Genomic DNA, 16,050 nt, shown 5'->3' on the forward strand with positions numbered 1-16,050 from the left:
TGGTGTGCAGAAGAGACTTCTGTCAAAAACATAAAACAAATCGTACTGATCTCAAATTTTTGAATGATAGTAGGTCTATATATTTAATTAGCTATAATTAAATATACATTCAATGATTGCTATTTGTGAACGTGATTTCTATTAAATGTTTTCTTTAAGTCCTTCTGCTGTAATCCTGAACAATTTCCTCTGTTAGCATATTTCATTCAGTCCTCTCTCTTTTAATCAGCAGACGTTTAATATTTCAACATTAAAGCGTATAACTCTCGCCAAAATGCAACCTAGGGTCTTTTTGTTAATCTACCCGAGACAAACTTTCGTTTAAAAGTATAATTAGAATGGAAACGCCACTTTTAAGTTTGACCGTATTTTCGTTTTCGGTCAAATTGCCTTTTTAATGGGACAACTGGTGATAGCATCTAAATCGCTATTTTTAAAACACTAATGCGGCTCGACACAACACGAAACTGTGCTGGAAGTATCACCATAGACAGTATAAGAAATGGACAGAGTCATCTCATTGGAACTCAATTGAGACAAGTGAAGCCCATTTTCAGTGATTTTTTAGGACTTCCGTTCCTGACGCGCAGACTCAAACTGAGCTTGACGACGTAGATGTGACGTGAGCAACCCGTCTGTCTTCTAGTGGCTGTGGCATTGAGAAATCTGAATCATTCCCTTCCGAATCTTGCAGAGACGGAGATCGTGAGTAGGAGGTGTCCATGAGCTAGGAGCAGGAGGAACTTTTGCTAGGTATTCTGATTAATTACTTTGTCATTTTGCCTCCACGTCTCCCCGATTGCCCGCGAGCTTCTCCTCCCGTCAATACGGTAATCTCTCTACTGTGCGACAGAGAGTCGCGTGGTTATGACGCAATCGTTAGCCTACTTTTACAAAAACTGTTTTTACGGGGCCATAACGTAAGCTACAAGGTAATGGAGCATTTTATACATTGTCGTGTTTCTTTAGAAATAAATAATGGACAAATGGAGTCTTCAAACGCCTCAGATGTAAAACTATTCGCTGTCAAAGTGACGCCAAAATGAATGGGAGTCAATGGGATGCTAACAGCAGGTGAAGTTCTGCTACAAGATGGTGGCACGCGGCCGGCTTCAACTTCCGGTCGACTTCCTTCCCGCTTGGGTATCACCAGGGGCTCTACACATGAACTCCAGCATTGATGACATTGTTTGTGTACACAGAGTTTACTATAAAGAAAGGTTTTGAACAACTCACTGTGTTTCCGTCCGCCGGCATTTTGACAGTCAAAAATAGTCGATCTCCGAATGCAACGTAACAGGGAGGAGAGTAAAGATGGAAAGCTCCTAAAGCTTAGTTCCATATAAATTCACGGATAATTTGTTGTTTTGTCGTTAGTGAAAATCAATATTGACCTTGTATTTGAAAAAGGATCCTCATATATAAGAAGCAATACTAAAATTCAGAGTCAGTTCATTCACATTCGGAGATCGACTATTTTTGACTGTCAAAATGCCGGCGGACACAGAGACAGTGAGTTATTCAGTGAGAGTGAGAGTTACCCTTTAACCTGTGCTGAAGTGTCCATCTCGGGGTCACAGCCTCACGGTCTTCTGACCAGCTTGTCTACTTCCTCCTAAACGACAACAGCTGCAAAACAGCAAATATTCACCCAGGGCCACTGAAAGATGTTTGTTGTTTAGGGACCCCTTTTAAAATCCTCCTCTCTCATTGGTGCAGAATCTTTGAAGAGTGTTTGTCAGTCACTCAACCTTTAAGGAGGAGTGATGCACTGATTTACCCTCTTAGCTTCTAAAGTTCACTGAGAAGTGCTTACGATTTGTGCATTTTCTCAAAAGTGGGAAGGTTCAAAGCATGCACACGTGAATAAAACCTTGTGGATCCAATATATGCTAAATAAAGACACAATTTCTGTGTAGTAAAACATGCATAAACTTAAAGGGATACTTTACCGTTTTTTCATATTCAACTATGTTATTCCCTTAACTAAGACGAGTTGATACATACCTCTATCGTCTCAGTGCGTGCACTAAATCCCTCTGTCTTGCGGCGAAACTTTGTTAGCCCAGTTCATTTAATATGGGCCAAGCAGAGAAGCTACCAAACACCTCCACGTTTTCCCTATTTAAATACAGTTACTCGCGAAGTGTAACTCGACCTAGAACGGTGACACAAAACAAAACGTTGCGCTTTTCTAAGCGTGTAAAATGGATAACTATTTTGTATGGCGGAATACCATAGCAAGTGCTTGTAAGCACTTCGACTTGGCGCAGTAATATCTTCACTCGTGGAAAAATCCTCTCACCGGCCCCCGCTCCCTCTAGTGAAGATATTACTGCGCCAAGTCGAAGTGCTTACAAGCACTTGCTATGGTATTCCGCCATACAAAATAGTTATCCATTTTACACGCTTAGAAAAGCGCAACGTTTTGTTTTGTGTCACCGTTCTAGGTCGAGTTACACTTCGCGAGTAACTGTATTTAAATAGGGAAAACGTGGAGGTGTTTGGTAGCTTCTCTGCTTGGCCCATATTAAATGAACTGGGCTAACAAAGTTTCGCCGCAAGACAGAGGGATTTAGTGCACGCACTGAGACGAGAGAGGTATGTCAACTCGTCTTAGTTAAGGGAATAACATAGTTTAATATGAAAAAACGGTAAAGTATCCCTTTAAGCACGAAAGGAACTGGCCTCATATTTTCCTCAGATGCATTTTTTTTGTATGGTTTCTAGATATGTCTCGTGGTCTTTATTTAATGTAAGTTTGTGTCTGTTTTTTTTTTTTTTTTTTTTTACTAATAAAAATAGCAATAGACTATATACATTGGCACTGAATAACCAGCAGAAAAGCCTCGACCACTCGAGATCAAGTCTGATTGACATCATCAGAGTTTCTATAGAATATGATAAGAGTGTTGATCTCTGCTCTTCCTTCTGCTTTTCTGTTAAATGTTGTGAGGACATCATCTTTTCAGTGTGCTTCCTCACAGTCTGCACTTGACCGGTGCATTCATTTATTTCTGGCTAAAGAGTTCCTCTAATGTTATTTTTATACATACTCGTCGACTCCTGATGTTTCATCATCTTACAGTACTTGTGATGCTGAGGGCAGCACATTTGATATGGCCTTATCAATCTGAGTGAACTGACTTAAAGGTCCCATATGGTGACACTTAAACTTATATTTGTACCGTTTATATGTGTCTATTAAACACTAATTTATTAGTGTTACAAAAAAAAGAAAAAAGAGTTGGGTTGATTTTCCCACACTTTTCTGAGAGCCTTTTTTCTCCCCTCCCAGAAACACTTGGATTCACTGCTGGACGTTCATGGGCCGGTTTCACAAAGCTATTTTAGACCGGTCTGTAGTGTTAGACAAGTCTAAAATTCGCTCATAGACTAGTCTAATGCAAGTTAGACTGTTTCACAAAAATAAAGACTGACTTAATTAAGACCAAAAACATTAGACACCTTCCCCCCAGGCTAACTTAGGTCTAAGACTCTGTTACCTTGGCAACCAGCAGTAACAATCAGTTACATTACAAACAGCCAAAAGAAAAGGGAAAATGGCTCATAGTTTAAACATTTCTTCTTGTTACTACATTCTCCGCTAAATTTACCAAGTAAAATGTCCTTGTAACTGTTATACTCCTCCAACAAACACATATGTTCCGCCGGGGTAAACTGCACTGAGCGGTTGAATGCGCTTACTCGATCCGCCATGTTTTTGGTTTTGAAAAGTGTCTTAATTTACCCAGAATGCATTGCAGTGTAGTCCTACTTAAGATAGTCAGAGTCTTAAGTGCTTTGTGCAACGGTCTGATTTAGATGTCTATCTGAAGTCTGACTATCTACTATATCTAAGCCATGGTCAAAGTCTATCTTTGTGAAACCGGCCCCATGTTTGAAAGTCACAGAAACCACTTAGACTAGAGTGGATGATGTGTTTTCATGTTATTATCATACTTTCTGTTCAAAGTATGTTCTGTTCTGTCTTTTTCTATAATTTCCTCTGAATTAGTTGGTTCATTCTTTTGGAGAACTCTTTCTCCCGTCATCTCTTGCTGTTGTCTTTCAATGAAAAAGGAAGTCCTTCGTTTTTTCATTTTACTGTACGTCACATGTCAATCCTGGGCAATATTTAGTCCCGGATCAAGTATTAGAATGATCCCTCAAATCACACATTTTATTGAGAAAAGTTGTGCTGTTGCTGTACTAAGAGATCAGACTTAAGATATTTACGGAATATCCGCGGAACTGTTACTAGTATCTAATTTTGCAAATAGTTTGTTTCTGAAAATAAAAATGTCGACACAATGTAACGCACTAGTTTTGGATGAAGACATGAGCTTGTTGCTGTCGTTTGTTATGTTGTACAAGTAGGATGTGGTGGTTGGTCGGAGTGGTTTTTGTCCCGCCTCTCCTTCACTATGATTGGATGGCTGGGTAAAAAGTGACAGTGATGAGCATTGCATTTTGCCCAGAGCTGAACATTATTTAACACTCAGCAACTGGAAAAAACTGAGCGTACAGCATGAAATCGACGCTCAGTGCCTCATCACGTTTCCGCCGTTTTAAAAACACGGCGCTCCCATTGAAAACAGTTAGAAAAATATGCTAGCCTCTGGGAAATATGCTTGTTTTCTGAAAAAAGTCACTAAATGCTTAAAACAAGAGAAAATATGTGCCAATGGGGTCAGAAAAATAAACCTAATTTAAAAGGAAACCAATATTATTTTTTGGGAGATATTTGTTCTTGTTTTAAGCAAAAACACACTGAATTTGGATACATTGCTCATTGCTTCTTGAGTAAATGCATCTTAATTTTTGATAGTTGTAATGAAAAACAAGACTCAAAATTACACTCTAAAATTTTGGGGGTTTTTTCAACCCATGTTTGGGTTAAATATGGACAACTGTTAGGTTCAAAATGTAATAAAAAAAAAATTAAACCAATGGTTGGGTTTGTCCATATATTGACCCAAACATGGGTTGAAACAACCCAGCATTTTTTAGAGTGTACTAAGACTTTTTTTTTAAACTGTGTAGCAACCACCCAGAACTTTGTAGCAGTTCCCTAGCAACTGCATTTAAAATATGCAACAACAAAAAAACACCTTAGCAACACCCTAGAAACCACCCTTCACACCCTTGAAATGTGAACGAGTTTTGCGTGGTCAGACAACACTCGCATTTTCCTCTGTAAGTGTGTGATCTATTGGATGTGCGTTCCGCCATCACGTTTGTTTTGATATTATGCAGAGGCTGTATGATATTCTCTGTGGTCAGTGTCAGCAGTTTCGTGTGAAAATGACACTGATTCCAGTCTAGAGAGACATCTAGATTTCACATGCACACGACGAGCTCGTAACTCAGTGGTTTGAGATTCAGGGTAGAGATTATCATAGAAAAACCAGTAAATATCTGGTTTGAAATTGTTATTTACAGTAGTCATGGAAATTAGTATCATTTTTAAGATTTTCTATAGTGAATATATAGTAGTACCTGACATACACTACTGCTTAAACGTTTAGGGTCGGTAGGATTTTAAAAATGTTTTTCAAAGAAGTCTCTTCTGCTCACCGAAGCTGCATTTCTTTGAGCAAAAATACAGTAAAATTACCCTGGAAATCCAGAGTTCTCGCGAGAGCACAAGTTGAATTTGCTCAGCGAGTTTACTCTGGCGTCGAGTAATGATGCTCATTAAATATGCCCTTGTATCCGAGCTGCACCAATCACATCGGGTTATCTGATATAGGCGGGCCAGAGGCGAGCTAAACAGAAGACGACAGCGCTGTGACGTTGAAGTCATTAGTAAACATTGCAAGATGGCTATGGATGAACACCAGTTGTTTGAAACGGCTTTGGCCGCTACAATGAACGAGTTAGACTTGGCTTTTTCTCTAAAAAGAGGAACAGAAGACGGCGCTCGAATCGTTCCTTTGCAAGAAGGGCGTTTTTGCTGTTTTGCCGACCGGATACAGCAAGAGTCTAATCTACCAGTTAGCTCCGCTGGTAGCTAAGCGTATGGGGCTTGTTGTGATTGGTCGTAGTGTTATCCAATTGCGTGCAGTGAGATTTTCAAATGCATGCTTGGTCCCGCCGCTCGAGCTGGCCGATTTTCATTAGTCGATGCCATACCATTAATCTTTCAGATTTAGGTCTGGCTTTCCAGGCTAGTAAAACAGTAATATTGAATATGAATTTATTCCTGTGATCAAAGCTAATTTTCAGCATCATTACTCCAGTCTTCAGTGTCACATGATCGATGTTTAGCCGAACAAAAATGGTTTATTCAAGTTTATTAAACTAAGTCACGCCAAAATGATGAGTAAATAAATGTCACTTCTCTAAGCAAGTTAGAAGCTGATGCAAGAGGTTTTTTCAGTCATGGCTCATCATCTTTTGCAATCTCCCACAAAAGATTTTTATCACCTCTGTCTCAGCCAACATTCCTCTTCAAATGTTGTCGTGTCACTTTATCTTTCCAGAGCGGCAGCAGCACTTTCTCTCTCGCTTATGCGCTTCGTTTTCCGTCACTGTAAAACCAAATCTTAATTTTTTTGGCTGAATGCGGCCCACATTCTGTGATTGTGAAACAAAGTGAGATTTTTCTGTAAAATCTGAGACCTGACCCAGCTGTCTTTTTAAGTTTCTCCTCTTGGCTGGTGTTAAACACTGACATTATTGTGATATGATGTGTATTTTGGCATTGCTGAGTTTGAGAAGACCAATAACATGTATAATTTCAAATTTCTCTGGCCATGGGAAACACAGAACATAGAGTCAAAGGCCACAAGGATAGCAAACTGTGTCCAATTGTGAATTCTTGCCTGTTTATTTTATCCAGTTTCATCCTGATTGAAACGCGAGAGCCAGATGACATTGCGACAGGCCCCCGGAGACAATAGCTCTTCTTATTCCGTGAGTCGGGATCCAATGCGAGCGCAAAGACAAACGATCCTTTGGCGCAGCTCCCGATCACTCGGCACTGTAATAACTTCAAAATATGCCTGCCATGCAGTCGATCCACTATAAGGCCAGAGCTGTGCGTGAGTCCGAAATCTGAGATGTCGGGATTGGCAGAAACTCAACGCCTCCATGACCTTGCTTTCGGACAAACCATCGCGATGGATAAGAAACAAGCTGTTCTCAAGCTTTCTTGTGATTATGGAGGCGTTTCTTTTGAGTGGCATTTGGATTCATTTATTAACAGTTTGAGAGTGTTTTGATAAAAATCCCCGACAGGAGTTGGATGGAGGGTTTCCATTAATAGACATGCAGAAATAACAAACAAGAACTTTTTGGGCCAGAAACTATTTACAGAAATGCTTGGCATTGCAACCTCAGGGTCCCATTGTACACTAACATTCAAAAGTTTGTCGCAAGTAAGATTTTTTTTGTTTGTTTTTGTACAGAAATTAATACTTTTATTCAGCAAGGATGCATTAAATTGACCAAAAGTGACAGTAAAGACATTTATACTGTTACAAAATATTTCTATAAAAATATGAAGTAGCATTTTCAGCATTGATAATAATCATAAATGTTTCTTGTGCAGCAAATCAGCATTATTAGAATGATTTCTGAAGGATCATGTGACACTGAAGATTCTGCAAATCCAGCTTTGATCACAGGAATAAATGACATTTTACAATATATTACAATAGTAAACAGTTATTTTAAATGTATTTCTGATCAAATAAATGCAGGCTTGGCGAGCATAAGAGGCTCCTTTCAAAAACATTAAAACATCTTACTAATACTATACACTGTATAGTTAATATGAATATGTTTTACACTAAAGTGATGTGCTTATATGTAATCCTTCAGTAGTTCTTTAATGAGTGTTGTATGTTGAAGGTCATCTAACACAACTAAGGAAAGTTAAAACCGATCTAAAACATCATCCACTTAATGTAAAGCATGTTAGATCCCAAAATCATAGCAGCATGTTCTCACTGAAAAGACATGTGAGGCGTGTTTTATACATGTCATCTGGCACAGTTTGTTCAGTGGGATGTGTTCCTGGATCAATATTCCCATCAAACTATCCTAACGCTTACCATAACCTAGCCCTAAAACCAGAGAGAAATGAACCCAGTCCTAACCCTCAAATCGGATTTATTGATACGAATGTTGCGCAGAAATCACTGTAACTCTTGAATGCAAACGCTTTTAGCTACACAATGTTTGATGGTTTTGAATTGTATTTTACACTTACAACTGAGCAAGCGAGTTCAATTCATTTTAGCAGGTCAGTCCGTTTCTTTTTAGTAACTGATCCAAAAAAATATGAGATGAAATATGAAATTTGAGTCATCAGTCAACAGCGTTTCCATAAGTCCCTGTTCCGCATTTTGTTTTGTTGTTAAATGCATATTTAATATGAATTTATATTAATATTTAATGCTGTACTGCATAAACAGTTAACAGTATTTGAATGCAACACAAGGACATGTGGTTTTAACCAAAGTCATGTCAATATTTGAAGCACATTTAGTCAAAGCTGGAACACAATTCTCTCACAAACTAGTTTAGGAGAAAATTCCAGAAAAGATCCCATCTGGTGCAAGTTTATTTTAGGTGACATTAAACACACACACACACACACACACACACACACACACACACACACACGAAGTGAGACACCTGTTGAGCTTGTCTCTCTGTACTAGACAGACATTTCCTGATGCTACAAAGATACGACTGTACGCTGAATGTCATCATTTGTTGACATTTTTGAAGCGCTCCGGCTCTTTTGCACGTTCTGTTTACCATCATGGCCTCATTCTGCTGGTGTGCTCCAACAAATATAACATGCTGGAAACTTCGAAACCATTAATAAAATTAATAAAAAATAAATGGCATTACAAATGTACTGTGGTGTTAGCGTGACATGAGATGGCAGTATGCTATATATCATTGTACCATTTGCATACTTTAAGATATTTTAGATGGTTTTACATGGTCTAAAAAAGTATTATTATGATGTTTGATGTGCTTAAAGGAACACGCCGACTTTTTGGGACTTTAGCTTATTCACCGTATCCCGCAGAGTTAGATAAGTCCACACATACCCTTCTCATCTCCGTGCGTGCCGTAACTCTGTCTGACGCACCCACCGCTAGCCTAGCTTAGCACAAAGACTGGAGGTAAACGGCTCCAGCTAGCATACTGCTCCCAATAAGAGACAAAATAACACCAACATTCTCCTATTTACAAGTTGTGATTTGTATAGTCACAGCGTGTACAAATAACAAGGTCACATGAGACACAGCCATCTTCTAACTGTATACATACTGGGAACTATATTCTCAGAAGGCGAAGGGAGTGATTTCCTAACAGCACCTGAGACCCTGTTATTTGTACACGCTGTGACTATACAAATCACAACATGTAAATAGGAAAATGTTGGCGTTATTTTGTCACTTATTGGGAGCAGTATGCTAGCTGGAGCCATTAACCTCCAGTCTTTGTGCTAAGCTAGGCTAGCTGTGGGTGCGTCAGGCAGAGTTACGGCATACACGGAGATGAGAAGGGTATGTGTGGACTTATCTAACTCTGCGGGATACGGTGAATAAGCCACAAAAGCCAGCGTGTTCCTTTAAATCAAATTGGTATCTTCTCTTCTGTTCATAAGAGCTTTTTAATACAAGAATGGGAAGGTGGTTGGTGCATCTTGCGTTCCCAAATGCCTGTTAAAGCAACTTTGTGACGTGATGTTGCACTAAGCCATATCACGATTTTGGTTTGGTTTCGATTCATTTTGCAGCCCTACTTGACTGTATTTAGTGTTTATTGTTTTTAGGCCACGTAAATATGGATTATTTAAATAAACTGTGCAATCTGATAGTAGCAATTAGAAGGTTATTGCCCTCTTAAATAGCTTCAATGTTGATAACTCTTTTTTTTATAGTACAGTAACTTCACAACTTTTTTAATGACTTTTACTGCCTTGTAGTTTAACTACTTGAACTGGTGAGAAGCTTGTCGAGTCTGAACGCTGCGATCCGCCTCCTCTGAGTTGGCAGCTCCTCTGCCAGCGGAAAGTTCCCGCACATGGACTCTTATTAAAACCCCAACGCTTGAACTCTGCCATCTGACTGCAATTCTCTATTGGAGATCAGTTTGAGATCTTCATCTGCTCTGTGGAAAATGCTCATCTCAGTTCTCTAAACCACATCAGTGATCTTCTCATGAGAGAGTTTCACATCCCTCAGGTTATTCAGCACAAGCCGAAAGTGAAGTGAATCGAAGACACCTCGATATATATATTAACCGTCAGGATGCGAAAGGAAGAACTGACCCTATAGATTTGGCAGTGAAGTATTGCTTTCATTCCCGTTCCCTTCATGCTAAATATCAGAGCTGCTCTAGAAGTGCATATGTTGCGCAGAGATCACTGCGTGTTGTTCTTCATGTTTATTCAAATGTACAATCATCAGTTTTTTATAATGTAAATACACATAGCAATATGGTCTACTAGAATAACATTCACAAACACAACTCAAGATATTTTGCTTCATTACACAGTATTTTACACTGTGTTTGTTATCTGATATGGTATTGTTTACAGTGTAAAAAAAGAAATCCAAAAGTTTCATCTCAAAATATACGCCATAAAAGTTGTGTTTTTGTTGTAGTTTCTTATCTTTAGGTTCGGTCTTAAATGACCGTGTGAATGCTAAGCGAACCAGTATTATTTTCTTTTTTGGTCTGAATCAAGAGAACCGAATTACAAGTGTGAACACACCCTTTTAGTCTAGCTTTTACCAGGTGAGAGTTGAATTTGGAAGCAAACAAACCCTTAAAGTTGATAAGCATATTTGTTTTGCTATCCCAGCAATACATAACTGCATGGTCACTATTATTTATTACTGGTTTTCAGAACAGACCTGTGACACATTTGTTGTGAGCTGAGAACTTTTCCATTAAATTTGTTATTTGTATAGCGCTGCTCACACAGTTTCAAAGCAGCTTTACAGAAAATCATGATGTTAGTGCTTAGAATATCTTAATATTTTCATGCCTTATAGTTGCATTTAGCAGATTAGAGCTGGGCGAAAATATACTTTACATTATGACGATACAAGCAATCAGTTGAGATTTTGCTATATATATTGCTTTATGTGAGTACGGTTTATATGCAGGTACTACATCCAAATATATCACAGAATGAGGTAACACTTTATTTTGATAGTCCACTTTAGACATTCTACTAACTATAAGTAACTTTGCAACTACATGTCAACTAACTGGCATTTGAGGATTAGTAGACTGTCTGCTTAATAACACTTTATTTTGTTGGTCCCCCAACAGACATTCTACTGGCCAACTACAAGTCAACTTATTCTACTCACCCGAACACCTAACCATAACCTACCGGACTACTGACAGTCTACTACAGTCTACTAATACTCTAATGAGAGTTAGTTGACATGTAGTTGAAAAGTTACTTATAGTTAGTAGAATGTCTACAGTGGACTATCGAAATAAAGTGTAACCCTGAATGATAATAGTTTAAATTATGCGATTATATAAACAAGTTGAGATTTGCTATCAATCAAATTTGAAAATAATCTGAAATAAATGCATATTTTGTCACATAAACACAAATGTGACCCTGGACCACAGATCCAGTGATGGGTCAATAAATAAGCTGTCCATTGATGTGCAAAAAAATCAAAACATTGAGAAAATCGCCTTTAAAGTTGTTCATTTATGTTCACGATTGTGCTGCATCCACTCACAAAAGTAATTTTTTAATATATATTTACGGTAGGAAATTTACAAAATATCTTCATGGAACATGATCTTTACTTAATATCCTAATGATCTTTAGCATAAAAGAAAATTTGATAATTTTGACCCATACAATGTATTGTTGGATTATTACCACAAATATACCCGTGCGACTTGTGACTGGTTTTGTGATCCAGGGTCACAAATGTTATCGTTAAAGTGTTTAATTTGACCAAATGGAGCTGCAAAGATGATTATTTTTAAACCTGTTTCCTGAACTTCATCTTGGTTATCTTCTATATTGGCGGGCGGCTTTGCTCTAGATGACATGAATGTCTTTAAACTGAGGAAAACCGAATGATGCGGTCTCTTCAAACAAGAAGGAAGAGGGAGATTTGTAAATGACAGATAATGATGGAAGAAGGAAGGGAGAGAAAAGACTTTGAGGTTGAAGGTTGTTTTGTGTGTTTTTACAGTCTGACATACAGAGAGAGATCTGATAGAGACTGTTAAGCTGCCTTCATGATCCGCAAGGCTCTGAATGTCCTGTAATAGTGGACGGTTGTGTGTTCCTTTAGGACAGTCTAACCTTCACACGCATGATTTAAGTCTCGTGTAAAGTAACCTTTAACTTTAAATTTAAATCGGGGGCTGCGTTTCTAAAACTAAAGGTTCAACCCTTTCATAACAATGTTATCAGACTGAGTCAGAATATGGCTCTGCTCACAAATAGTAAGTTAGGAAGGATGTTACGCACGTTTTAAAAGTTTAGTTATGTTGGTGGAAGTGAGAGAAATGTAAAATTATGTATCGGATATAACTGTTCAGTCATGCCGTTATTTGATTTATTAGCAACGCTCTACAAAAAGGTTCTGTTTGTTAACATTAGATAACTACATTAGTTGTATGAACTATAAATGAAAACTTCTAAAGCATTGATTAATCTTAATTTCAGCATTTTTCATTGTTGGTGAACTACCCCTTTAACTTTAACTGTAGTCTCTTCAGAAAATTTGGACTAAGCCGCTCAATTCATTTGGATTAGTTTTACGATCTCTTTATGAACTGTTTGAAGCATCAAAGTAATATTTGCGTAGCTGTCAATGGAGGGACAGAAAGCTCTCAGATTTCATCTAAAAGGTCTTCATTTGTGTTCAGAAGATGGACGAAAGCATTACGGTTTTGGAACGACATGAGGGTGAGAAATTAATGACAGAATTTCCATCTTTGGGTGAACTATCCCTTTAATGCATTAACTAATGGAACTTTATTGTAAAGTGTTACTGATTTATTTTATACAATTTTAAGATAATGATGTCATATATGCCAGCTTGGAAGTCTAATTTCTTTTAGAATAGCAGATTTTTATTTATGTGTAATTTAATGTGCTGAAACGTTTGCTTGCTGGTTTCTATTTGTTTTTAACTCACATGCACTTTGCACTTTTTGCACGATGCAATTTATATATAAAAAAAATAATAATTGTAGACTTTTCCAGTCTTGAGTGGATCGGCGTGTGGTTAGCCACCCTTTTTGTTCATTCTGTGTAATTTAATGTGGAATTATTTGCATGCATACATTAAGTTTGAAGGCAGCTGCTGATGTAGGCAGATGACATGGAGGTTAACAGTAGCTGAGCTTATGACTCTGCCTTCATTGACACTGTAAGGTTCTCATTAAAGTTTTATGAGTTTCCAACAGACGACCCCCAAAGCTCATTGTCATCCCCTCGCATCCGTTAAAAGACAGCTTTACAGTCGAAATCATTGTGAGAATGTGTGTGGTTGCTGGTGCCATTGTGTCAATGAATGTAAGCCTTTTTTTTCTTTCTTTTTTTCTTTTCTTTTACAGCCCATCTGGGTTTATGGACATTTCCTTTTGTGCAAGAAAAAACTTGTATTCTTTGTGTCTGAAAACAATGCATGCTTACTCAACACATTTTAAACCTTTCCCAGGATGTCTTGTTGGGGATTTTTCTTTCTGGAAATAGAATATGATGTATGGATGACCTACAGTAGTAACAATGCTTCGTAAATAATTATTATATATTAAAAGCCAAACATGCATTTGCCACACACACACACACACACAAAAAAAAGCACTCTGATACAAACACACAGTGATCATGAAAGTACCATGGCACTTTTGAACACTCATTTTGTTGCATTAGATAACGTCAAAAGAAAGTTTTATTTATTTTTTGCAAACTTAAAATGTTACAATATTTGTCATCTTCAATATGTAACTATATTTATTGTTTTATATTTTATACTTGAAATTAAATCTTTAAGTTTGAGCATTTAAGTTAAAAATATGTTAAATAAAGATATTTAATTTGTCTTTTTCTCATTAATTGTATGTTCTTAAATTATTTTAAAACTGACTTTTTTTTATTCCTTTTTTTAAATTTTGTAATTTAATTTTTTACATGTTTGTTTTTTCTCTCATCTTTGCTATATAATTCCCATGTGAAGCACTTGGAATTATCTTTGTGTTTAAAGTTGTGCTATATGAATAAATAGAATAAGAATACATTTTGCTTAACATAAATGCTCCTTGGTTTGATATATCTAATGCAATGACATTCACACATTTTTAAGTGTCCAAATACTTTTAAGCGCCACATTTTGGACCCGTTAGTCCTTTTGGGAGCACATCTTTAAACTCGTTCTGACTAAGGCTGCTTTGAATCTGTCATTTGCTCGTGTACATCTGCTTCCATGTGTGTGGACTCAAGTAATATAATATGACTGGACTCCAAGGTCCTGATCTTGGGAAAGTTACCGTTGCTGTGGGAATAGAAAATATGTTGATGAACTTGGTGATGAAGCAAATATATTTCACTCTGCCTCAATATCCAAAGATTATTTTCCCTCGACGGTCCCTGATAAAACTGATCGGCATCTTTGCTGTCCGATGGGAAAAGAGCTGCGTGGAATATTCAGGCTATGAGAAACACGACCAGAGTTATAAATATTCCCTCTCCTGGTTCTCATGACATTTGATTAAAAAAAATAGTGGAGTTGCACATGTTGGAGACATAAATCAGTGCTTTTCCTGGTTACAAGATACTGTTGTGGGCATCTGTTGAACTGACATCTGGTGCCATGACCCTGGCGATAATTCCCACTGACTTCCTGTATCCGGATGGCAAGGGGAAGATTATCCAGCATTACTGAATCCACAACATGTGTTTGACATTTATGATTGGTCAATAATATCTCTTGATGTGGAAAAGTCTGTTCTACACTATCTGTGTTGATTTGAAATTTTTTTTCCTGCATGATTCGCAGAAGCACTGATGAACTTGAATGTCATCTGTTTCCTGTTATAAAAGCATTTTTTGGTTGTTGTTCCCATGGAAAACTCAACACAAGACATGCGCTAGATGATTTGTTTGATGTGTGTTACTGAGCCAGCCATCTGAGGCCAATAATAACGCTGTTGTTTGTGTTTCAGTGGCGATGCCATTCATCATAATGACCATCATGTTCCGGCCGTACCAGCGTGGCGTTTACTGTGATGACGAGTCCATTCGTTACCCCTACAGACAAGACACCATCTCTCACAAAATGATGGCGGCCGTTACCATTTCCTGCTCCATCATTATCGTGAGTCTCCACCAATCAGACAGCTGAGCAAACCTTTAAAGAAGTCCTATGATGCTTTTTACATTTTCAGCTTTCTTTAGTGTGTAATGTTGCTGTTTGGACTTGGAAAAAGGTCTGCAAAGTTACAAAGTCCAGTGGGAGTTATTCAGTGTTTCTGAACTTCCTGAAAGGCCTCCATTGTAGTCTTGAGTTTTCTTCTGGGAATGAACATGTTACAATATTCCCCATTTAAATCATTCCCGCCCAAGGAATGCGCAAAATAAAGGGACTAAAGGGAGTTAGTTAGTAGTGTGTTGAAACTCGCGGTTATGGAAAGGGGCGGGGCATTTCTCGCTTAAAGCAGTTGACCAATCACAACACACTGGCCCAACCAACCAATCAGATCACACTGTGCTTTTATAGAAGGAGGAGCTTCATAGAGACAGGAACTAAACAGAGCGTTACTGACAGACTGGGAAGAGAGGAACTGCAACAATATTAATTATTTCATCTTCAAGCATTAAAACATATTCTAGTAGACGACAAAAACAAAATCAAGACTTTGTAAAAGGGCATAATAGATCCCCTTTACAGAAATAGCTCATCCAAAAATCTGTCTTCTACATCTAAGAATATTGTATGTTTTTTTTTGTTTTTTTTTCTCTGTGAGAAAAGGAATTAGCTAACATCATAACAAGCTCGATGGTGTTTTAAGCCC

General features: G+C 37.8%; 1 protein-coding gene and 2 long non-coding RNA genes across 3 annotated transcripts in view; 2 read left to right on the forward strand and 1 right to left on the reverse strand.

The window, feature by feature from the left end:
* Nucleotides 1-16,050, forward strand: part of plpp2a (phospholipid phosphatase 2a) — a 37,841-nt gene that overhangs the window by 12,897 nt on the left and 8,894 nt on the right. The window contains exon 2 of the mRNA XM_082173221.1: nucleotides 15,202-15,353. Within this exon, the coding sequence (XP_082029347.1) occupies nucleotides 15,202-15,353 (152 nt within the window). The remainder of the gene's footprint in view (nucleotides 1-15,201; nucleotides 15,354-16,050) is intronic.
* LOC309501232 lies at nucleotides 2,767-4,862 on the forward strand. The gene is made up of 2 exons (XR_014206796.1): nucleotides 2,767-3,367; nucleotides 3,692-4,862. It is a non-coding gene; the product is annotated as an uncharacterized lncRNA (long non-coding RNA).
* Nucleotides 8,005-15,195, reverse strand: LOC309501243. Its single transcript, XR_014206808.1, has 2 exons — nucleotides 11,318-15,195; nucleotides 8,005-11,222 (listed from the first exon to the last, which is right to left on the reverse strand). It is a non-coding gene; the product is annotated as an uncharacterized lncRNA (long non-coding RNA).

The sequence above is a fragment of the Leuciscus leuciscus genome (assembly GCF_965113295.1).
Source record: "Leuciscus leuciscus genome assembly, chromosome: 6".
Lineage (NCBI taxonomy): Eukaryota > Metazoa > Chordata > Actinopteri > Cypriniformes > Leuciscidae > Leuciscus > Leuciscus leuciscus.